This window comes from Motacilla alba, chromosome 2, assembly GCF_015832195.1.
Source record: "Motacilla alba alba isolate MOTALB_02 chromosome 2, Motacilla_alba_V1.0_pri, whole genome shotgun sequence".
Lineage (NCBI taxonomy): Eukaryota > Metazoa > Chordata > Aves > Passeriformes > Motacillidae > Motacilla > Motacilla alba.
The window spans coordinates 16,971,014-16,995,689 of record NC_052017.1 but is presented as its reverse complement, the minus strand read 5'-3'; the positions used below and the strand labels follow the sequence as shown (position 1 = coordinate 16,995,689).

The window sequence follows — 24,676 nt, the reverse complement described above, 5'->3', positions numbered from 1 at the left end:
TTCTTCCCTACTGTAAAAGCAAGGCAGGTCATTCCACTTTAACAACACTCTGGGAAACAGTAAATTATTAAACTTAATAAATGGAATTGCTTGTAATCACCTGTTCAGACACTCAGCAATTTTTTGTGTACCAGGGCTCCTACATGCCTTCTCTGTATTTAATCCAAGGAAGGCAAGCTATCTTTAAAAAGGGCCAAACTGTCATAAATTGAAGCAGAACTCAGACCAGTTAACTTGGCTAATAAGGATTATAGGCAATAAATTATTTCACTTTTAAATCTCTGATTTAGCAATTAAATGTTATACACTTGCTTAGCATCGGTTAAATGGGTTCTTTTGTTTAAGAATGAGGCAGTAAGATTGCAACACCACATATCACCATATGGCAGAAACAGCACCCAAACACTTAAAAAGACCAGCAAGAACTGAAATCAAGAACATATGATAACAATGGTTTGACTTGTATGTATATCAGAAACACAATAAATCCTCAAAACTCAGGTTAATTTTCACATACTATAATCTGAGATTTCCTTGTACTCTAGCTTATTTTTATTCTCTAAGATAATATTTAAAACATAAAAATTAAATCTGTGTATGTTGCAGGATGAGAAAAGGTATTAAAAATTTCACAGGGCTTTTCAGTCATGTAAGGCAAAGTTTTGATCACATCATTTTTCTCCAGAGATGGGAAGCAAATAAAGTTTAAAACTTACAGGTAAAAGAAAAATTTAGGAAGCATACTCTCCAGAACTGCCACAGTCCTACACAGGTACTCCTTTTGGGCTGCCAGGAGCCATTGCTAAGGGTGTCTACTTTTTGTGATAATAATGTAATACCAGCCCATACTCTGGGAATAGCAGGCTTGTGATGCTTTTCTTCCTCAGCTTCATAAGCCAAAGAGTGTAAGGAAAATTCTCCACCTGCTATAGTCATGCAAAAGTGATAAAGGTCATCAATCATGCTGGATGACCTGGCCAACTATACTGGACTTGGGTAGGAAGATGTCCATTTGGATTCAAGTCCACAATAACTGGAGTATCTGTCTTTTGCCAAATCTTGCTTATTTAGCATTAAATGCATGAACATTACAGCAGTGGAACTAGAAGTCATGTTTCCCAGCCACAAGAGAGGATCTTAGCATGCCAGCTGGGACACTGCTAGATCCACATGTGTGTTCTTACCCCATTTTGTAAATTGTGTTGTGAATTAATGATCAAAAGTAAATGAAGATTGTGAAAAAACATACAGTGAGTTTGTAGCTCTGTACTAAAAACCTTGTCCACTTAGGGATTCTGCAAGCACAAGAGAAAACAGCTTTCTCTAGAATATGCACAAAGTGACCCTGACTATCATTAGTTCCTCGAATCTGGTGATAAAACAGAGATAGAAGAAGAATCTTGAACTTTGTCAAATAGCCACAGGCTGAGAAAACAGATAAATAGGTGTAAGCAAATTCACAGAAGATTAGTCTGATAAAACCCTCACATGCTTAGTACCTTCCAGCAATCTGGAGCTTAGTTTATCATTGAGTCTTACAAATCAGCAGCACTCTCTTCCATACTACTGTGTGTAGTCCCTTGGCTAATGACAACTTGGAAACTTGTAACAGCACACATATTCTTTGTGAATTTTCTTGCACAGTTGTTTTATAGAATCCCATCTTCATTTAAGTATTTTAACTTCTGTCTATCAAATGAGGAGGGAAAAGAATTTTGTATCTGTCACACAGATCAGCACTGCAATTATAGAGGAGTTCCTGTTATTGCCATATTCCTTTAGAGTAACCCTTTTGGTCTATGCATCACAGACCCACTGGGGTGTGACACTGCATGAACACTACACATGTTATGATCTGTTTTAAGAAACAGCATTTAAGATGCCAGTAAAAGGGAGTCATCAAATTCCTTGAGAAAAATTAAAACCCTCTGGCTTCTTTTAATTAATTTTGCCCCATTTCAGATCTCAATATGAAAAACTCCCATATTAAATGGTACTGCTATCGTCCAAATAATGTGATATTTTTCCAATGCATAAACATGTCACAGTCCTTTCAAACTCATCAGATCTTAGTTTTACAACAGGATTAGTGACCATTAAGTTCTGGACCTATGTTACACATAAGATCCTATCTCCCTGTCACTATAAAATCCATGAAGCAGGATGACATACAGTATTGCTGCAAATGACATAAATTAGTATAGCTTGGTGTATTTTTGGCAGAATATGAAGCAAAACATTTTACTAAACTAAACTTCAATATTTTAGGCTTTATAAGAAACCACTGCTTTACAACAAATACTGTATCCAGGGGAATCTAATTCTTTGAAATTATGAACAGTTGGATGCTTCTAATAAAATCCCTTGATGCTTTGAATCTGTTCTAAAAGTGGCCAGTTTCAAAATCATCTACAGTCTTAAATGGTAAGATTTTAGGAACCTGGATTGCTTAAAAATATCAAAGATTTAAGCTCACAAAAAAACCCACTCACATAAAAAAAACCTTAAGAAAAAGGAACTTCAAACCTTAAACTCCATTTATACATAGTAGCTGAACCCTGTGCAACATACTGTAATCCAAGACATTTATTTCAAATTAGAAGACATTTTTCAAAAGAAAACATTACAGCTTGTAAGAAAACGTGACCCTTGGGGACACAAATTTCTCAAAAAACATTAGAAAATACCTCTATAGAGTTTATAGTCTTTTGGATCTGAAATCCAAAAGAACACAGTATCAACCCACAATATAGGAAAATGAATTTTTAAAAAATTTTAAACAATATTTCCATAGCTAAAAATCATATATCAGTATAAAGGAAGGTAATACCTAAGCTGGAAATGATAGATAAAAATGAAAAGTATCTTAAAAAGCATGTAGTTACTTGCTTTAATATGTTCCATAGATGCTTTAAAACAATACTTTGATACTTCTGAAAAGCTGTAGGACAGCTCAGTATCACTCTGCCTTCACTGCCACATCTGCTCTAGTTCTGTCCCCATGGCAATCAGGCCACTTCCTACTCAGTTCTCCCTTGGCTGAGTTGTTTGGTTCCCCCAAATCTTTCATATGTGAGTCACCAACACACTTACTCATACTTTAAAAAAAATCACTCAGATTTCAGATGGTGCTAACATATTCAAGTGATGTGTAGGTGTGTTGGCTGATGCATACAGTTACAAAGATCATCCTCTATAAGTAAGTTTTACATTAGAGAGAAACTGGATAAACTGACTGTATGATAGACTTACTATGACCTTTCCTGAACTATGCCCACAAACTAACACCTACTTACATTAAAAGTAGCATCCCAAGCCCCTAAGCACAAAATAAAACTGTATGCTTTATTTTAAATAAAATACTTTCTTTGAGCAAGAAATGAATTAAAGCTCTCATATCTCACAACTCTGCCATCACATTAAATGGAAGCTGTAGATGCCATGTAGCTGAAAGGAGAGCTTTGCCTCCAGACCTAAGCAGTTGCAAGACCCTGAGCTTTAAGTTCACATTTTATTCCATATAGTATGGCCTTCTTCAGTTTATCTTAGAACACCGTGAAAACTAGGCTGGTACACAAAAATAACTAGAGTTGAAACATCCACACTCCTGATACCTTCGAGGAGCATCTCTCAGGTAAAGCAGTGGATGAGTCTGAGACTTGCACACATGGTAGTGAGGGTCCCTTGACTCTGGGCAGACTCTTTTTTTCCAGCAAGAACTGTGCTGACTAAAGAATTTACTGCCCACAAGCTGTCCCCAGCTGCTTGTAAGTCTCCCCCTGGCACAGATACTGAGATGCATGTGTGCATCTGGGTTGCTAAAAACAAATCCAGCAAGCTCAAGCGGTCCAAATAGAAATTCTCTCATAACTGCTGTCATCTGGGCTGAAACAGGTTAGGGAGCTCAGAAGCAGCTGAGCTGGAGTTTGATTGCCTGGAGGGCACTGCAGTCCCTGAGGATGGAGACAGTCACTGTTCCAGCCAGTGCAGGTACAATCAGAAAAGAGACCCACCCCCAGTGTCTGAGTTTTCACAGCAAGCCATTGTACCTGATGCACAGATTAACCTGGCAGGAGAGTTTAGTCTCAAAGTGCCTGAATTGTGCTGCTACTTCACATAACACCACCCACAATTTAAGGAAAGAGACTGTCATTCTTCTCATTACATTTTGGTGAATATCTTTTAAAATTTCATCAGCTAGCTGCAAGAATAAGCCTGTGGGATGACTTCCACTACTAACACATTTTCAGCTATTTCTCTGAAAAGTTTGAGTGTCTCTGAGGCTGATATTTTGCAGTAAGACACTGCTGTATGTCGAAAGCACGGGTTAGAGGAGGGACTTTTCCATCTTTCAGAATCATCCCAATCCGGAGGTGAAACCCCACACCACTGTTCATCATCTTCTTAACCATCTCAGGTCTTACTAAATTTCAGAAAATAACTGAAGCATAAGAGATACAGGGAGAGCACCAATGCCTGCTTGAGATTTGGGACTGTCTTTGGCTTGGAGCACTAGAAGACCTTTTACTTACTTGTTTTAGCAGGTCTGAGCACCTCATGGAACTTTCACTCAAAAATATACTACTGCTTCAGAATGTAAATGCTGTTTTATCCATTCATAGACAAAGAAGGAGCAGAGAGATTCAAGGAGCACATTTCCCAAATCTCTCATCATTAGCTTGCCCATAAGACATCTCTCTGACAACACCATCTACAATCAACAGAACATATCTCTCAGAGCAGCAACAACCTTGACACTGTTAGCTTCTATGGACTAAATTATGTCACATTTCTGCTGCCCATTAGCATCTAAAACTTTATCAAGCTGCAAAATTCTCTGTAGAGTTGTTCACTGTCTGCAGTGGTGACAGCAAGACCTGAAAAAGGTTAAGAGTAAATTTTAGTTTTTGAATGTCTAGTACACACACAACCTCTCTCCAAATTAAATGAAGCATAAATCACTAATTTTCAAATTAAATCACATTTTTGCCTATATTGAAGCTATTTATTTGCAGGTCAAATGTATAATTCACAGATAATTTGGAGCTCAGTCATGTGAAATTGTGGTAGAAATTGGCTTTAAAGCTGACAGGAACTCATTCTATCAGGTAGGCTCCAATTTATAATTCTTCCATGGCTACTCAGCATTAATATGATGATGCAGTCATCAGCTAAACTGTGTACATGAAGCAAAATAAAGGGAATGCACAACCTGCCCAAAAGAAAACTTGTGAGTACAAAAACTAATGTGAATTCTCTTTCATCTCAGCATGCATACTTTTCTCAGGAGATCATAAGTTGTGTTCTCCTGTGTGACACAGCAATGGAGATAAACAATCACTGTAACACTGGTGTAGAGTCTGGGTATAGACATGAATTGCTAAATGCAAGCAAGACAGTTGTTTCTTCTGTGTTGTTAAATTAATAACAGCATTTTGAGGCTACCTGCTTTTTCAGCGTCGGGATTTCAACATATTATTTTAAAATGCAAAGTTCACAGTGATCTTAAAAAACCAAGTTACAGACAGTAAAATTATACTGAATAAGAATAGGTTATTATGAAAAGTAGGACTGTACATTTTATACCACTCTGATTATAGTCTGATCCTTCATTCTGTTGAGTCTTATAGGAATTAAGTACATTCATTTGGTGTATGAGAAGGAAACCTGCATGGCAGAAAAAGAAATTATTTTACTCCATTTACCAAGCTTTCAACTTACTCATTATAAAATCTCTCTGTTTCCTTACTCCTACAGTAGAGAGATTTAGCAAAACTATTTACTGAGATGGCTTCATACAGCAAAAACATTCAGATTCCTACTCAACAATGCTTGTTTTGTTGCTTGTTTTCAGATTCTTGCAGCACTAATAGTCCTGTTTATACCAAGACTAATAACCAACAATTGTAAATATGTTTCAAAACTACTGGAGGCTGAAGAGGAAACAGATCATATCAATGAATATGCTTGTGAACTGAATTCAATGTAACCATTGTACATGGATTACAATTCAGCAGTCACATCTTTACATTTTCTATTAGTTATGTTCCAGAAACCATAAATAATGTACTCACTTGAAAGAATTACATGAATTGACCAAATCTACATAATCCTCTGGAAGTTTCCTCTGAAGTTCATTCATATTTAGAGCATCAAACACATCTCCGGGCAACGTGTTCCAGTGCCTCACCAACTTCATAATAAAAAAAAAATTCTCCCTTCTATCTAGTGTAAACCTACCCTCTTTCAATTTAAAAGCATTTCCCCTTGTCCTGTCATTCCATGGCCTTGTAAACGTCTCTCTTTACCTTTCTTGTAAGCCCCTTTCAGATACTGGCCATCTGCTCTAAGGTCTCCCCAAAGCCTTCTTTTCTCCAGGCTGAACAACACAACTGAATCAGTCTGTCTTCCTAGGAGAGGTGCTCCAGACCTGTGACCATGTATGCAGCCTCCTCCAGACCCTCCAACAGATCCTTGTCTTTGCTGGACAGAGGATCTCAGAGCTGAATGCAGTGCTCCCGGTGGGGTCTCAAAGTTATCCAAAATAACAGAGTTTGTTATAACAATGTCATTTCAAAATAACAGTGATGACTGCTTTTCTGCCACTTTAGTCTACACACATAACCAAATAAATCACAAAAGACTTAAGGAAAAGTAACAATCTCGTTCCTCTTTTACCTCTTCATGGTTTTCAGTGAAAAAAGATTATGCCACCAAGATTCACTTGTCCTTCTCCAAGATGTGACCTTTACTATCATATCTATTTTATAAAATATAGGAATTAAGAGAATTAGATAGATATCTATGGATAACCATATGGGAATACTAAACACTTTACAAGAACAGGTAGCAATGCTACAGGCAGACCTGTAGCAAGCATACTGGTCTGCCTAATAAAAGTATGTGGTGTTTGCCTAATAAAAGTGTGCCTTATAAAAGTATGTGGTGTTTCTCCCCTCTTCCACCACTCCCCACCACCTGTTTCAACAATGACTCTTACCACAATTCTTTCTCTTTTTAGCTTTCATCATCTACCCACTAAAGAAGTCTTAATTCACATGCATTTACCTTCTCTTCTGAGAGGCTGCTGAGAACTTCTCAAGAAAGTCTGTATACTTCCTCTACTTCTAATTTTTTTCAATTCCATTTAAAAAGTGAGGTTTGACTTACAGGTTACATTTGGCATAGCCATGGAACAGGATTAGGTGATACTGTTGCATCTCTTAGTTGTGGATTAGACTTGCTAAACCAGAACATCTTCTTCTCTCTGAAGCTGTAATTCAACCTTTACCTTTTCAGCTTGTCCTAAATTGTCTTTTCCACACTTAACAAAGAGAAGCTCTAATTATTGTTTATGAATACTCTACTCTTCTGACACAATTCTTATAGCATGTGTTTTTACTATCCTATTCAGCTCTTCTCTTCATGGCATCCACATCCATTTTTTTATTCATTCTCTCTTTAGGTTCATCCTCAAACATTCTTCCTTGTTTAGTCCTATCATTTAATTAAAAACATGCTAGTAAAACATCTTCCTAATTTCTCTGTTTTAATTCCCTCTGGATTCTTCCTAATCAGCTCTTTAATCTCCTGAAGTTATTAATATCACAAATGTATTACAGAATTTCTCGCTCAACCATCTCTGCTGCTAGAGCCACATTCTCCTTAGATGACATTCCCCAACTCAACTTCTTCCACCATTACTTTTCCTCTTTGACTTCACCATATAATGCTTCTGAAAATAATCTTGAATTCTCATTTCAAAGTGAAACCCTCACCCATTTTCAACTTCAGAACTCTGATTCCCTGTGGAAGAACAATACCTTGGAAAAAAAATCAGCATGGTAAAAATTGAATACAGTGAATTTTATTCATCCTGTTTTAAATTCAAAAATCTCTGCAGTCAATTCCTCTGTTTCTGACTTATATTAAAATCCAATATCTTAGAACCTAATATCCAAAAAGCTGCTAAATTCTATCAGTTCTCATGTCAGTGTTTCCAGAATACAGTGTTTTCCCCTAAAACTTGGCATGCATCTTTCTATATATTAATCATATTTCCCATGAGAACTATTGTGGTGCTTCTTGCTCTACCCACGATACTTCTTGTCTTGCTACTCTTGAGTTCATTCAAAAAAGTGTATGTTTTCTCTTCTCTGCCTCTTAAAACTCAGAGCTGCTGCTTTTCATTCAGATTTCCATCTGGAAAATTGATTTGGTTTTCCTCTCCATCTACTTCCTGACTTTTATCCTTAACTCTACATGATGCTTCCTATCTCTTTACTTCTGAAATCATATTTTCTAACTGTTACCTTGGTGCTTTCTTTTAATCTGCTCCTTGTAAAATACAGGAAAGTTTCTCACAAAAATGTAAAAATATTCAGGCACATATAACAATATTTTGCAAACCAGATAAAACCATCCTGATTATGGCAGTACAAGTAGCCACTCATCTCATTAATATCCAGAGAATCTAAATGTGCTATGCTTTTTTTTAATCAATTCATCTGCAGGAAGAAACAATGAAGATTCATGCCCAGCTTTCAGCTATTTAATATGAAAGCAAATCATAACATAGTATACATAAGTATAAATTCTGAAGTCTAAATTGTGTAGTATCATGACAGGTTTGAAAAACAAAGAGCCATATAAGACTGGTCATATTTGCAATCTCCTTTTCCTGTAATCATGTCTGTATGCCAAACAGCAAAGTACAGCATTTTCCACTGACACTTGGTATTTAGGAGGTACTTTCACTGATGCCAAGATCTGACTCTGGGTCACAATTACAGCCCATCTTTGCTATCCTGTTAAAGCAAGAAATCCTACTTTGAATTACAGCCCCTATAAATCAACTAACCTTTCGATATTGAAGCTGGAATGAGACAATACAAAAATCCCATGAGTTTGAGCTGAAATTAGTTGCTGGATTCTAACAGCTGGAGGGGGGAAGGGAGACATGTCTGAAGGAAGCATATTGAGAGCAGCAGGACTCCCTTCAGGAGAGAAAGAGAGATCAGTTAGTAAAAGGAATCAGGATAAATAATGTGAGAAGAACAGTGTCTGTAAAATGAAAAAGAGATAAAAACAGAGAGCAGTAATAAGTCTTACTAGAAAGTGGAACGGAAAACACAGAAGAGAAAAAAGGAGTGGAACTGGTGGTGCTCCAAGATTTTAAGCAAAGTCTTATCTCTAAAGCTGTAATTGTTGCCTCTGATTAAAGTGTAAAACACTGAGAAAGACATGTTATTACAGAATAAACTAACATGGAGATTTGGGAGTTTCATGTGAGGCTGGGATAAAGAGTCACTCAGACTAGGTACAGTGAGTTCCTTAAATGATCTGAGCCCAGCTATGCTGACAAGGGGGCAATCTCCAAAACCTGCAATTGCACAGGACTCAACAGTAACTCAAGATGAAAAGGATACTGATGCTTTAGTCAGCATTACGTTTATGCATATTTCATGGACTGCATCGACCAATATTAATGTAATTTCAAATTTCTACTGCAGTGTCATTCAGCTTCTCAGACCAGACAGGTATCAAGCACTAATCCAAGCACTAAATCAAGGACAGCTTCAACCTCTTAAATACATGACACCTGTTTGGAAGTACATACAAGAAAAAAAAAGTATTTTCAAAAAGGCAAATGGAGGCACTAGTTCTTGGGGAGCTGCTACCTTTCTGATACAGCATGAGGCTAGGACCCAAAATATGCACAGCCACTAAATGCTAAGATTATCTAGGACTTTGTATTGGTAATTGCACCCTTGCATAAAAAAATTCTTAGTGCTGTTTCAGCTTGATATAACATGATTTTACATTACTTCCTAAGCTAAAGAGGTGAAAATTTACACACTTTTGCAGTACACATCTCCTGCCGCTCATTGGTTATGGGCTAGTACGGCTAATAAGATTTGACCCTAAAGAAAGAAATTTTAGAACTAGGATATGTTCATACTGGATAAGAGACAACTGTAGGAAAAGCATGTGCATTACATACATGCCAGATGCAAAATAAAACCCAATTTTACTAAGTCCTCTATTTGCTCAGCATTGTTACTGAAGTGCTATTATAACTATGCAAAAAAAAAATTGAGTAAAATTTCCATGTGCCATTATGTGAGATATTATGTAACATTATAATTTATTATTTATAAATTATTTTTGTAATGCTCCTAAATACCTAGAAAATACATAATTTTAGTATTTCACACGTGCTTCATAGAATAATTCTTGAAACAGAAGACCTAGGACCAAATCCTAACCAAATGGCTATAAAAGGTTTTCATTCACGTTTTTTTCCACACTGAAAAAAAGTCAGACCAGATCTGTGAAAGTTAGGAAAATTTTATAGTCACTGGGGTCAGAAGAACATGCCAGCCAACAAACTGTGGAAAGGATATAGGGTTATTGTGGGAACTACTGGACACAGCAAGTTGCATTTCTGCAAGACACCTTATTATCACTCTATTTATTTAGTGTGCTTCCTCAGACACTTCTACAACAACTTACAATAAGAAATTGTAGTTAGAGACTCTAAAAAATGCTGGTCATCTCACTATCCTCAGTGACACAGATGAATTATTATTGCATAATTTCCTCAGAAGATAAAAGGAGGGCTTGATGATTACTTCAACACTGGATTTGATTGAATGGCTTGTTTTCTTGTAGAACACTATCATCATCTGGTGGTATATTTTGCTGCTATGTAAACTGCATGCTATGAAGATGAAAGCATTCCATTTACTTAGCATTAAGCATTTAGAAGAAGACATAGATTTACCACCTTGCAGTTATGCCAAACTATGTGGGGGTGTAAAATGCAGTAACATGAAATTAACTTGACAGAACTGCTGAGGATTTTGAGAACAAACAAATGCCGACATTCTACATGAATGAAATTTGAATACTTCTCTGTCCAGAAGTAAAAGACAGACTAAACAAAACCATAGAGGTCAAGGCTGCTTTGTATCCTCATTCATACTATCTACAAAATATAAGGGATATGAGTTTTCAAGAAAACCTCACAGGTTTTTCAAACAAAAATATTTTTCACATAGTTTTTCTTATAATTGGAGGTGGAGATCTCTCATACAAAAGTCAACTATTTTATTAGGACATACAACCAGAATCTACATAGATCAGTTGTTGACTTACGTGGTAACTTTTCAGTCTAACAAAATCGACCTTCATGGAGATGAACCTTTCTGAATTTCTGCTAAGATTTTTAATGTGCTCCACAAGATCAGCACAGAACTTGTAGCCACCTTTGAGGACACAGAGAACCACAATATCATTGTCTCCAATGTCTTGCATAATGTCTTTTGCCAGTCGTTCTGTCCTGGGCAAAAAAAAATTAGAGATAAAATAACTTTAGATGCAGATGCTCTAAGTTCATGGTACACTTAACAAACACTGTGGCGAGTATAAAGCTTGACTGGCATTGCTTAAGAAGCCTGACTTCACAGAATCACAGAGTGATTTAGGTTGAAAAAGACCTTCAAGATCATTAAGCCCAACCCTTTCACTGATCACCACAATGTCAGCTAGACCATAACAGTAAGTGCCGTGTCCAGTCACTTCTTGAACACCTCCAGAAATGGTGACTCCCTGACTTCCAGGACAGTCCATTCCAATGCTTGACTAGTTTTGGATCCAGCTCACAGACAGCAGATCCAAACAGACAGTGATGGATGCAAGATGCAAAGCACTTGAATCTAAGTTAACCTTAGATGCATAAATTTAAGTTAAATTTAACTAACCATTTAAGTTAACCTTAAATGCATAAATTCCCCAGCTATACAAACAAGACCTACACATCTCAGCATATTTTGGGCTCATAAATATGTCAGAGACTCGAGAGAAAAGAATGTGAACTAGCCTTCCATTTTACCTCACAGGAATTATCAGTATAAAATATGTACAAACCTGTACGAACTCCTAACTTATGTTAGTTACTGCACAAGAGCAACAAATTAAGTGAAAGATAGGGAAGAATATTTGACATTTTCATTCTGATTGGCTTTGGAAGATGCTACCCTTACAGTTTTAATAAAAAATATACATATAAAAAAAAGAAATAGAGCATCAGTGAAAAGCTTATAAAGAGTGTATATTATCACTATTCTGTAAAGCTCACTGCTTTATACAGCAGAAATGAAGAGTGCAAAGAGCTTTACTGACTTCTTCAAGGTCACACACAGGCAAATAATCGAGCCAATGCTCCAGTGAACACAGAACTGTGGGGTTCCCAACCAAACCTATTCTCTCTGACAATTCTGCATGGCAAACACAATATGGCAGATGACTGGAAACAAAAGATACACATTTCTGCCACACAATGCTACTTACATTTTCAAGATTAAAATAATAAATATTAATCTTAGTAATAAATGTAAATAAAATATTAACTTTAAAGATAGCATTTCTAGACCCTCAATGGGGTCTCAATGAGTTCACCCTCAATGAGAGTCAACTTGTTGACATGATGCAATTTATTAAATAATCCTATAATTTAACCCATGTGTTTTACTATTACATTTTTTAGGTTTGGTTGTTTTTTTTCTTTCTCTATCTACTGTAGTACAGAAATCAATTTGCCCTTACATAAGTACATTGATGGAACTTTAGTGAAATCTTTGCATGGAGCAGAGAAGAGTAAGCTCTAGACTGAAGATAATATGCTAACTATGAGAAACAGCTGTTGCTTAATTTCCACATGTTTTCTTTTTAATGCCCTAGTAAATTCCATATCACAATAATTAGTATATTTTCATAAGAGAAATAGAAGATATTAGAAATATTAGATTATCTCATTTGATCTGAAATTGGAATTCCTTTTAGTGTTGTAAGAATGAGGGTCACTTACTTTACTGAAGATTAATAAAATAAGTCTTTTATCATCTTTTATCAAGTCTGAGAATGGGGAAAACTGTCAGTAAGTAACATTTATTTGATTAATTTTTGTTTTTTATATTGTTCTTCAGATTGTTTGCAGCTAAAATTTCCAGGAATTCCAAAGACTGCTTTGCATGTTAAAAGTGTAGGAACTCCAGCACGACAAAAATGTACTAATTTAAATTTCTAAATAAAAACATCCAAGTTTTTAACTTGCAATATTTAGGACAAAGATTATACATGCACATATAAAGGCTGTATAAGGATGACAGCCTTTATAAAAAAGCACAGTACTACTGACCAAACAACTTATTTAGTAACATTCAAGCTACACATACCTGTCAACAATAATGCCATGAGGAATGAGCACATATTCCAGGTCACCATAGTAGTGCTGAGGATAAGTGAACAAATCCAGACTGTATCCAGGCCAATTGTCTGAAATCTGAATATCAAACAGTACTGTCAAGAACACTTCATGGTGTTTGACATTATGTAACTGATACAGAATCAGCATTCTAGTACACTCTGTTGGATGATCTGGTTGTGTGCCATACTTTCTTCCAGTTACAATTTACTATTTTGCTTTTCCCATTAATTATTTTGCTTCTCAGTATAACTCAGAAATCAAATGCTACAGTTTTTTACCCACAGAATGTGGGAAATGTCACCTGAAATTACAAACAACTAGACAGACAAAGGAAATATTTAATATTAAATTAGTGGCAAAAGTAAGTTTCTAAGTACTTTCAAACTCAAAATGCAAATATAATACTGCCAGTAAGAAGGGATTTTCCAATGGGAGATTCAGATGGTGGAATTAAAAGTCATAAAATTCTATATTAAAATTGCCCATTTCTAGTTTAGAATGACTTAAATAATAAATAAATAAATAGATAAGTATTCTATGGATGAAACAGCACATATGGAGGATAATTTATGTGGTTCATGGATGATATCTGTACAAATCAGTGAAAAACTGTACTTCTTGCCAAAAGTGAGGTTCTTAATTTAGATGTCATCAAAGATAAGTTATTACAAAATGTTTGCATCTCACCTCACTATGAAACTAGTCTGTAAATCCATGTATTTAGAGAAAAAATATTTTACAGATACATTGGTTTTGTAAGTATCACAACACAGAGATTAGATCTCAAAACATACAATGGTGCTAGAGATTAAGAAGGTCAAAAATTAGCCAATGGCTGAAGGCTTCAGAAAGCTATGAAATGCAAAGCCACCAGCACAAAAACTAAACAAAATCCAAAACAAACATTTTCCCTACTCCTTATGAAATACAAGACCTGCAGGTTGACAAGGTACCTTGAAATCATTACAAAGATTTCCTTTCAATACCAGTTCAGGATAAAAAGCAACACCTAATAGGTTTTCCCTACAATCATATTCCTCAAGTCACACATTGTCTTTCTACAGGTTGGCTACAGGAATCTTGAGTACAAGGAGAAATGGTGATGAACTTGCCATTGTGCAGTTCATGTCTTCATGGCATTTTTGCTACAAATAATCTTTGAAGGACCATCACTGAAACCTCTGCTTACCATTTTATACAAGAGCAATAAATTATTTGCCGCACTTTTGGCTAAGATAACATATTTGATGTGGAGCTGTTCCTCCACATCCCCTCTTCTTTAACTCAGACACAGCCCTGACTCATGCTGTACTGAAACACTGTCCTGCCTTGTGGATTTTGGGTTGCTTGGGGGCTTTTTTTGCGTATTCATTGACAGCTACAGGCACCTTGACTGGCACGTTTTCTTAATTCTACCCAAAAATTTCTGCATCAAAAAAGTTACTCGTTGGCTACCGAATATTTGTCCATGAAGGGCATGACTGGGAGATCACTGGAATCAATGAAAGCTTTTTCCCTGACTTACACAAGCCTTGAAACTACACAAAAGAAAAAAAGTTACTTAGTTGTGTTCCTCATTTCCATAGAAACAGGAGATTATAAATATCCTCCTTGGCAAGGTTTTTAATTAGAGCAAATCTTGTCCCAGAAACGCTGCTGCAGTCGGCCTGCTAAGACTATTTTCCCATCTACTTTTTCAGGGCATGGGGGGCTGAAACTTTTTAAACATTTTGTAGCAATGAACGGTCTGTTCAAAAGCATTTTAATGCAAACTGAAACAACTTCATTAAGCGTTACAAACACCCATTAGCAACCCCTGTCTGTGCTTCTTACTTCTGCATTCTTGTCAAACTGCATGGCTTCAGTGTGATGCAGATGAAATTAAATGGATAGAAGCTGCTTTAGAATTCATACAAACCAATAACTTTACCTAAGTTACAGTAAGTCCCTTATAAAACAGGCTCAGGATGAAATTTTGATTCTCCCATTTATCCTTCTTGTTCTCTAGAATAGCAGAACATAAACAGTGTAACTCTACAATAATATTGAAGTTCTTGTTTACAAGTGCTTGCTGGCATTTGACAAGTAAGATGAAATTCACATGTACTTTCAAATGAATTATTTGTCTGATATAATAAGCCTGTTTCATAATCTTCTTTCTTTTGAACAGGCACTTCCCAATAAGTCTAAGAAATTCTCATTTATCCTAAAGCTATTCACAGTGTTATGCTACAAATTTCAAGTAACTGTAAATTCTTCTGACTATTCTGTTTGAGAATTTAAAAAGCCCTTGAAAAAAAATCATATTGTTTCAGAAAGAAAACAGTGTTCAACTGGATAAGTAAATATATATTCTAAATACATTGGCATACTTGTGTGTAAAAAAATTCCTACAGTGAAAGAAAGACCTACTTTTAAAGTTCAGGCTTTGCATGTTTGAATTGCCCAGCAGATATTCCTCAGTAAGTCTTAAAAAAGTTGATGTGAATGGATACAAAAAGGAATACAAATACATGGCAATATCCAAAAGTGTTGCCCTGAGGCCTAAGAGACAAGCTGAAGCCATTCAATTGCAACACCTTTAGAAGAATGTTGCTCATTTTCTGGTCTGGCAAAGTGAGCACAGGTGAGGTTTGAGCTCAGTCCTCAGCTCCAAGCGGCATGAAGCAAAGCCCAGCTTTTGTAACTTAAATGGTGCTGCACTGGACTTACTGCTGGTGGGGTTTTTGGGGAGTTGAGCAGAAAAAATTAAACCAGTGCAGCAGAACATGGTCATGCACATTCATGTCCTTCTTTGCAATAACCTCATGTTGCTTGGTGATATGCACAGTCACCTACTTAAGGAATGTCCTTTATTACACGGGTGTCAGGAGTCGTGGTTGATGTGTGGTGTTTTCAGACAGAGCTCGAACACACAGGACAGGTCCTTCAGAAGGGGGATGCAGGGGATGTTGGAGCGGACAGTGTGACCACTGCCGACACAGAGGGCCCTGGGCCATGATCTGGGCAGCTGACCCGTGAACTTTGTGTTAAAATCCTAATGCCACATTAAAATAAGAACGCACCTAAGGCGGTGGCAGTGATGGCATTTGCTTCACAGGAGAATCTGGGTATCTATCAAAATGAGGATCACATTCATTCATTTTTGCACCATTAATCCATCCCTAGAGGCAGTCCAAACGCACGGCCAACGTCCGGACTGTCGCCCAACCCAGCAGAACACGGGCAGCCCAACCCTCTTTCACGGCGCCCGGAGACTCCCAGGGGCCTCCCAGAGTTCCGGGAGGAGAAAGACACCTCGGGATGTCTGAGGATCCTCATCCCCGGTACTCAAGGAGCCTGGGAAAGCACAGCCACGGCCACGGCAGCCGCTCGGGGTGGTACGGGACCGTGTTTTCACGGCGGAAGCCAAAGGCGCGGCTCAGCCCAACACGCCCGTCCCCCTCCGGCAGCCGCAGCGGGGCCGGGGCCGGCGGGCGTGTCGGGACCGGCGCAGGGTGAGGGGACGCGGCCCAAGCACCGGCCGGGGGGCCCGGAGGAAGCGGGGAAGGGAACGGAAGGGAAGGGCGCGGGGGTTCACCACAAAGCGCCGGGGGGCATCGGGGAAGGGGGCCGGGGACCTGGGAGGCACCGCGGCCGGCGAGGGGCGAGCGGCCGGGCCGGGCCGTGCCGCGCTCCGCATTTACCACAACGCCGCGGCCTCCAGCGCTGCTCCCGCCCTGCCCGGCCATGTTCCTGCGCGCGCCCGCCCGGGGGGCTGCGGCGGGGCGGGGCCGCGGCGGGGCGAGCGCGGCTGCGGCTGCGGGGTGCGGGGGTGCGGGGTGCGGGATGGATGGTGCGGGGTGCGGGATGGATGGTGGGGGGTGCGGGATGCGGGATGGACGGTGCGGAGTGCGGGATGGACGGTGCGGAGTGCGGGATGCGGGATGGACGGTGCGGGGTGCGGGATGCAAGGTGCGGAGTGCGGGATGCGGGATGGACGGTGCGGGGTGCGGGATGCAAGGTGCGGGATGCAGGATGCAGGATGGATGGTGCGGGATGCAGGATGCGGGATGTGGAGTGCGGGATGCAGGGTGCGGGATGCAGGATGGATGGTGTGGGATGCAGGGTGTGGGAGGCAGGATGGATGGTGCAGGGTGCGGGATGCAGGATGGATGGTGCGGGATGCAGGGTGTGGGATGCAGGATGGGCGGTGCAGGGTGCGGGATGCAGGATGGATGGTGCAGGGTGCAGGATGGAAGCTGTGGAGGTATAGGTACAGTTGGAATGGTGGAAAGGCTTGGGCAGGGCTGGCCAAGGGGCCTGGCCTAGGTTAATGGGTAATATTAAGCTGGTGTGGTTTAAACTGCCATTTTAACTGGATTTTCTTATACTCCAGGGAAGAAAAAATGAAATTTCCAACAGTTCAGTAATCATACTTTCCATCCTCGCTGTCTTCTGGAGTTGCTGCTCCTTCCCACCACTGTGCACTTAGTGGGGCAGGCTTTGTCTTCCAATTGCCCCCAGCCCATGCCCATGTTGCCTATGCTCTCTGTGTAGCTGGAGAGGAATAGATCAGGCACCAGGAACAGTGCAGCTCTCTGCCACTCCCAATTTTGTTAAAATTATTATTAATACTTTGCTTTCACTGCCTCACAGATCAGAAGGAGCTTGTTTTTTTCTTGGCTTACTCTGATCATTGCCTACCTTTGCTTTCCCATATAAGAAGTTCAAATTTGGACTTGCTCCATCTTTTTTGTATCCTGTCTTTTGTGGAAAATGGTAGCAGCCTCTCTGCCCACTGTGGATAAAAACAGAGCTTTTCACTTTCTTAAAATTGAAAGTTGGTTATAATTTCTAATATCAATCTGTCAAATACACAGCTGGTAGAATTCTGCCATTCCTGTACTAGAAAATATTAAAGGAAGAAGAAGTCAGTTTTGGGGGAGACCTAGGCATAGTGAAATACTTTAAGTGCTACATGAGGGGCTCTCACCAACCAAGTAGGAAACATTTCAGGTTGGAACACTGCTGTTCTAGAATGTGGTCATTGTCACTTCTGGTCACAACAGATGGATCCAGGGAGCAGTTATGGGTATGTCTACACAGGGAGTTTGGTGTCCAATGTGGACTGGTTTTCTGGTGCATCCTGTTAATGCACTTACATTGGAACTGACAGGACAATTCTTAGGAATCTGGTGTTAAGAATGCTTCTATAAATGAATCACTAATTAAAATCTAGTGAAGCACTAGAGCAGTTGAAGATTATTTTGTGATAAATGCTTTGTTTCTTATATGAAGCCAGGGGTTTTTGATGAATTAAGGAACTATTCTTTAAAGAACTATTGCTACAACAGACAGCATGTCTGAAAGAAAAAAAGACAAGTTTTACAGTGTCAGAAGTCCACTCCAGAATATATCTGCCTCAAAGTGGTGCCTGTGTATCAAGACTCAAGTGTACTGAGAAAAAATAATTCTTCTTCACAGTGCTGTAAAATAATTAGTGAATCTGATAAACAGCATATGCAGACTTGTACAAACCTACATAAATCAAATAAAAATTTTCATAATGGACAAAATCCCTAAACAGATCAATTCCATGTCAACATTTCATACAACTATTAAGAAAGAAAGTTTGATGTTTCATCTGATCTTTGGGTTAAATGCTCCTGATATGTATCCACACTTTTCAGGATTTGAAGACTCTTCTTGTCTGGAAGAATGCCTCCTAAAGCCCATATTTGCCCCAAAGCCAGAATCAGTTACCACCAAACTGCCAATGAAGCTGCTGTTGTGTTTATGTCACAGTGCTGAGCTCTATGGATCTGAAGCTATTAAGATTACAGCTAGAAACAAATCAATTCTGCCACTCCTATGTTAGGACTGTTTTTGTCTACCTTTCAGACTATTTGGGTTACTATTATCAGAGCTTTCTGTATTTTTTAACCATATTCTTTATCAGACTACTGCAATATGAGAGATTGTTCTGACTAACTACAGACAGAGGCCTAATGCTTTGAAAAGCATTAACATGAGCAGGACACTAAAAAATAAATTCCTCCAGCATTGTGCTGGAAAACTTAAGCAGGAGATGTTTGTTCTTCCCATCAAGATTGAATGAGTGTATTTGTCGAGTCTTTGTTTTGATGTTCTTATCTTCCAGCAATTTTACAGGGCTCGCTTAAGAAGTGTAATGAAGTGTCATGTCTTGCTAACAACAATAAATATGAGTAAGGAAATTAAAACCTAGATAAATTTAGCTGTGGTACACTTCAATAATACTGCTGTCAGCAGCCACACACCCAACACACAAAGCTGTTCTTCTCCAAGGAAGATTTTTTCATTGGCACAAAAGGTAATACATTTTGTTTCGTTTTGTTGCAAATGGCACAAATTCATAGTTCTGTGAACTCACAGAATCAGTAGAAACCAGAATTAATGACGTTCTTTGTGCATGATGGAAATGAAGCTGCTAAGGATTTTGTTATGGAGGAATGTATACTTACTGAATGTTTACTTTTTCTTTTACAGTATGAACTGGTATAGAATGAATGAATTTGCAATAGACTTTCAAAACTTATTTTATTTAGGGCCAAAATATGATTGGTGAATATTATATATTTGGGGCTTAACTATGAAAAAGCCTGTAAACATTCTGAAGAATGTTCTTACTATCTTTGTTTAGCTGTTTGTTTATGAACTAAAAATAGGAGGAAAAGAATAAACATTTCTAGATATACAACATGGGGAAATGATCAAAGGGGAGAAGAACAAAGAAAATAAGAGTAGATAATACTAACAAGCAGGACTGGGTAGGTCTGGACACATAGCCAAGAGCCATAAAGAACCAGATGGAAGAAGTGACACACAGAGAAACAAAGCAGGGTTAAGACTGACACACAAATCCCGTGTGAATATATTTATGCTTTTGGCCTTTACATAACTTTATAATTTCAATCAGACATCTATTCCTCTCTTACCATGTTACTGATAAAAGTAGGACATGCCCACTCTTTCAGAACTTTAATGTAAAGAAATACTGAAAATAAAAGGTTGGGGGCAGGGATATATCAGGAAAGCAGTCCAAGGCAAATACTATTATGGAGTTACCTGTAAGCAACCTTTACAACTGCATTATGTATTCTGCTTCCAAGAAGCTATAACAAACATTTGACAACTCAGTCTAATATGTAAATACCAAAACTAGACAAGAAAAGCATGAAAATCCAGAATATTTCAAGAGGTATGGCTTACCTAGGTAGAAGCTTGCCAATTAGGGTATGAAGTAAGAACTTTTTCTCGTTCTCCTTTTGCTGCAGCTGTTATGTGAAGAGCAGAACTGTAAACAATCTTATCAAGCATAAACTTGCATTTCTTAGTGGTTACAAGGTAAGCTACAACACACACACACCCAATTGTGGCAGAGAAAGACATTTTTGGGTAAAATAGTAACTGAAGAGATTATTAAAAGCAGAAGTCTAGCATATGTACAGTACTTTAGGGCACGTTGGAAACAATTCTACATTGTTTGCATATCCAATTTTAATATATTCCAGAATTTTGACTTCTTGTGTATTACCTGAGGCAGTGACCCAGTCTACAGGGTGGCTGCTGGAGACCCTGAGTGCAGCAGAACATGTCTGGCAGACAGTGTTCCAGACATTTGGGAGAACATGAAGCAGGATTTCAAACCATTCCCCTACAATAATGAACACAGAGAGGCCAGAGGAAATGCTGCCCCCTTAGCAGGGCTAGGGAGCATGCTGTGATGTGCAGCAGAAGAGATGCACTTTGTTCTCTGTGACTCCTCTACTAGAGCAGGTGACAGTGTGGCACTGCAGGCTGGAATCTGGCTCCTGTCTACTTCAACTTCAGCAGAATTACCATAATTTTAGAGGAATTGGAAAGTTTAGCTTCGAAGCAATTGCAGCATTTTAAGGTCTACAAGGGAAGCTTGGTCACAGCTAACCTGTACTGAGTCTGTGAGACTGACTTAGGCTTTGAAAATTAAGCGGAGTAACTTTGATATCAAGAAAATGGCTAAAAGCTGCCATTCAAGATGTTAGTCTATTTTTTCAAATACTTATAACCTTCAAAACACTGTTAGGCACTGCTTGACAGAACCCTGGGCTTTCACTTATTTGGTCTATGATAAACATCTTTAATACAAAAATATATTTTTGTTTGTTATTAATCTCACTGTGCCAAACTAGAGCAGCGAGCTTTGCTTTGCAATTTCCTGGCTCCTGAAGATACCCTTCCTGCTTTTCAGGTTCATGTTATTAATATAAAGTCCTTATAGCTGAAAGAAATGCAAACAGAAATTTCCTCTTGTTCTTCAATACCAGAATAAACTTTATATCCTTTATAATATTATGGAAATATTTGCCCTAACCAGCTATTTAGAGGTATTGACGTTTGAATGATAAAGCACTATTTGCAAGCAATGCTGCTCACATCATATCCTATGACAAATTCATCATGTATGACCATGAAAACTAGTCAGGGAGTTGTAACTATGTAGTGGGTCACACCCAATGTAATGTATTTAACTGTCAGAGTTTCTTTTTAAAGGAGGTTGTTCACTTGGCTTAATCCCTCTTTTTAAATTTTTTTTCTTAATTAAAAAAATCTAGAAAAGTCTGTCAGACAAAAGAATTCAAAGTGTCTTAAACAACTAAACAAGTAACAGTTTAAGGGCTTTTTTCCCCCCAGAATATCTCAGTTATCTTTGATATAATTTTGTATACTTCACAGCTTGCCTAGAATAAACAGTGCAGTAACAAAAGTGTATTGAAAAACAGAGTCCCAAGAGTTCTTCTGTAGCACAGGACAGTGAATGTTCATGGCTGGACAGCCTCTGTGTTTTGTTGCAGCACAGAATGACCCATAACCCGAGGGTGCTGAAATGCTGGATTTGGCCCATTTACTAATTTTATTGTTTGTGTAAAAGACAAATCATTCCTCCTGATAAAACAGCAAAATGTGGTTGTTTCTTCCTTGTGCAGTGCTTGGGGCTACATGTTGAACACTACTGGAGTTTTTTTCTTCCAAAGAGAGAATTACTACTTTGCTTCAGCTTGAATATGGATCTCAAAGCAACATGAGGTCCTTTAAAATGGACGTCAAAGAACAGTTCTAGAGGTACTTTCCATTTTTACAGCAGCTATTTGAATTAGAGGATTGAGTCACCTGAATTTTCCATATGGGGGCTCTCACCTAGCAAGACTAAACTATTCATTAATTTTATTAATTTTGAGTAACCAATAGCTTTTAAACTGTTCCATAGTACTGTGTAGGCTCAAATTATAGTTCTAATTTTAGGCACACATGTCCGGTATTTAAGGGATGGGCTCAAATTGCATGTCAGAAATCCCAAAAATGAGAAATGCAGTATTAATGGTTACCAGTGAAAAAGCCAGGTATAAGTCATTTACCATTGCATTTCAAAAACATGCTATGACAAAGACATGAATAAATCATATTGCTCCAGGGAATAAGTTAAGTGCTTTAAATCTCATTTCTCTTCCTTCAACTCCTACTTTCCAGTTGCTGAAACAAATGAAATGAAGGTTCTTGGAAAACAGATCCTTTTAGTAAAAAACAACAATCTTATTGCATGGTCTTCATGCCCAGATGATCATATTTATTATTACTGTTATTATAAGCACACAAGAGCTCTACTAACAGACAAAATTGTGTCAGCCACTAAGCAAAGAGAGAAAAACACAACACATATGACAGATAGCTTAACAATCTAAGACAAGAAACAACAGGCTACAGTGCCAGGGGGTTCAAGGAAACTGCACAGGTCAGCAAGATAAACCCTTATTTCAGCTCACCAGCAGCTCAGCTGCTGTTAAATTTTTGGTGAGCACCACTGCAAAGGACATTTGAGGAAAGATTTGAATACAAAGTTATTGCAGTATTTGCATGTTTCTGTGAATTTCTTTGTGCTGTGGAGTCAATGTCGAGGCTGGTATGGCATAATGAATTAACACCACAGGCTGGTACTGTGACTGAACACAAGTTCACTCTTCTAGCAGCATCGACAAGACCAGCATACAGCTAATATTTGGCTATGTCTGCCTGTCTACAACTATTTGTGGAGGTACAGTCTATAAAAAAATTGTGTTTCATAACTTGCTGAAACAGGAGCCACATTTATATCAGCACCCTTTAAACAGTAAAGAAAAATCCACAAGAAATAACTCACGCTGCATTCCTACCATAATGCCACTGCTTAGCCTGGAAGGTGAACACCATGAATTTACTCGTATTTTATTTACATAACTTTGCATGACAGGAAGGAGCAGGAGGGATATAATATGAAAAATCCTACAATCTAGGCATTTATGTGGTCATGTGTACATCACCACCTTGGATGGCCACTCATGGAAGGAATGGCCATTCCTCCTTGGCTTAGTCATGCTCAATACACACCTGGTTCCCGGGGTGGACAATGCTGCAGGGCTCAGCAGCTGTCTTCCTAGACTATGAGAAATGTCAGATGACCTTAATAACAGGGTTTGCCACCTGTCTCTCCTCTAATTATGTCATTAATATTATAAGCATCCTAAAGCTGAGGATGAAAGTGTGGACTAGGGCTAGCATTTATCTAGGATCCTATTAATCCGCATATATGTGAAATTTTCTTATCTGAAAGATGTCTGCCTTCACTAAGTTTGAAATTGTTAGATATATTGTGCTGCCTGAAATGTATGCCAATGAAAGGAGTAGATTTTAGCTTCGTGGCAGAGCCATCACAGCAGCAGTTTGCTATACCAATTTTCCACAAAAATATACAAGGGGTCAGAACACGCCCTCCCACAAAAAAATCCACCTACAGAGACTACGGAAAATTAATTCAGTGGTGAATTTCTCCCATTTTTCCCACTGAATTTTGTGAGGGAAATGAGGTTACCTCTCTAGGTTTTGAAGAACTGTCCCAGACTTAGTCCCCAGGAATGCATGCAGAGCCCAAAAAGTCACCATGGTCCAAGATCAGCCACATGGAGCCCACATGCTCCTGTCAGAGCTGATGTTTGCTCGAGGCAATCAGGAACTCCCTCTGTTTGTGACGATGCCATATCTGATCCCTTCCTTCCTGAATATAAATAGTTTCATTCTCAAGAAAAGCCAGTGAGATATTCATCATAATTTCACATTGCTATTTTTAAAAAATAGATACACAGCTTTGTCATGCACAATTTCCAACAGGAAATATTTTCAGTTTGTGGGAACGTAAGTCTTACTGACCAATAGATTATTCATTCCCCATTTTTCATGTTTTATTATGGTTATCCAATTTAATATGGACAATTAAAAATTATCAATTTTATAATTATGAAGTACTGAAGCAGTTTGGTTACAGTCTTTGTTATTTCATTGATTATTAGTAACTGACTAGTGAATTTATAGGATGTT

The 24,676-nt window shown here is 38.4% G+C and overlaps 1 protein-coding gene across 10 annotated transcripts in view; it reads right to left on the bottom strand.

Annotated features, from left to right (window-relative positions):
• The window catches only part of PRTFDC1 (phosphoribosyl transferase domain containing 1), a 46,402-nt gene extending 25,841 nt beyond the window's left edge, over positions 1-20,561 (bottom strand). The window contains exons 1-4 of one of the 10 annotated variants that reach the window (XM_038126678.1): positions 20,504-20,561; positions 17,957-18,050; positions 13,239-13,345; positions 11,161-11,339 (exon numbers count right to left, since the gene is read on the bottom strand). In XM_038126678.1, coding sequence (XP_037982606.1) covers positions 11,161-11,339; positions 13,239-13,345; positions 17,957-17,970 — 300 coding nt within the window. In that variant the 5' untranslated portion in view covers positions 17,971-18,050; positions 20,504-20,561. Of the gene's footprint in view, positions 1-11,160; positions 11,345-13,238; positions 13,346-15,200; positions 15,275-16,335; positions 16,448-16,890; positions 17,052-17,956; positions 19,497-20,503 lie in introns of those variants that run through there. The other 9 variants (XM_038126686.1, XM_038126671.1, XM_038126662.1 and 6 more) reach the window with 9 other exon arrangements.
• Positions 20,562-24,676: the final 4,115 nt, after the last annotated feature.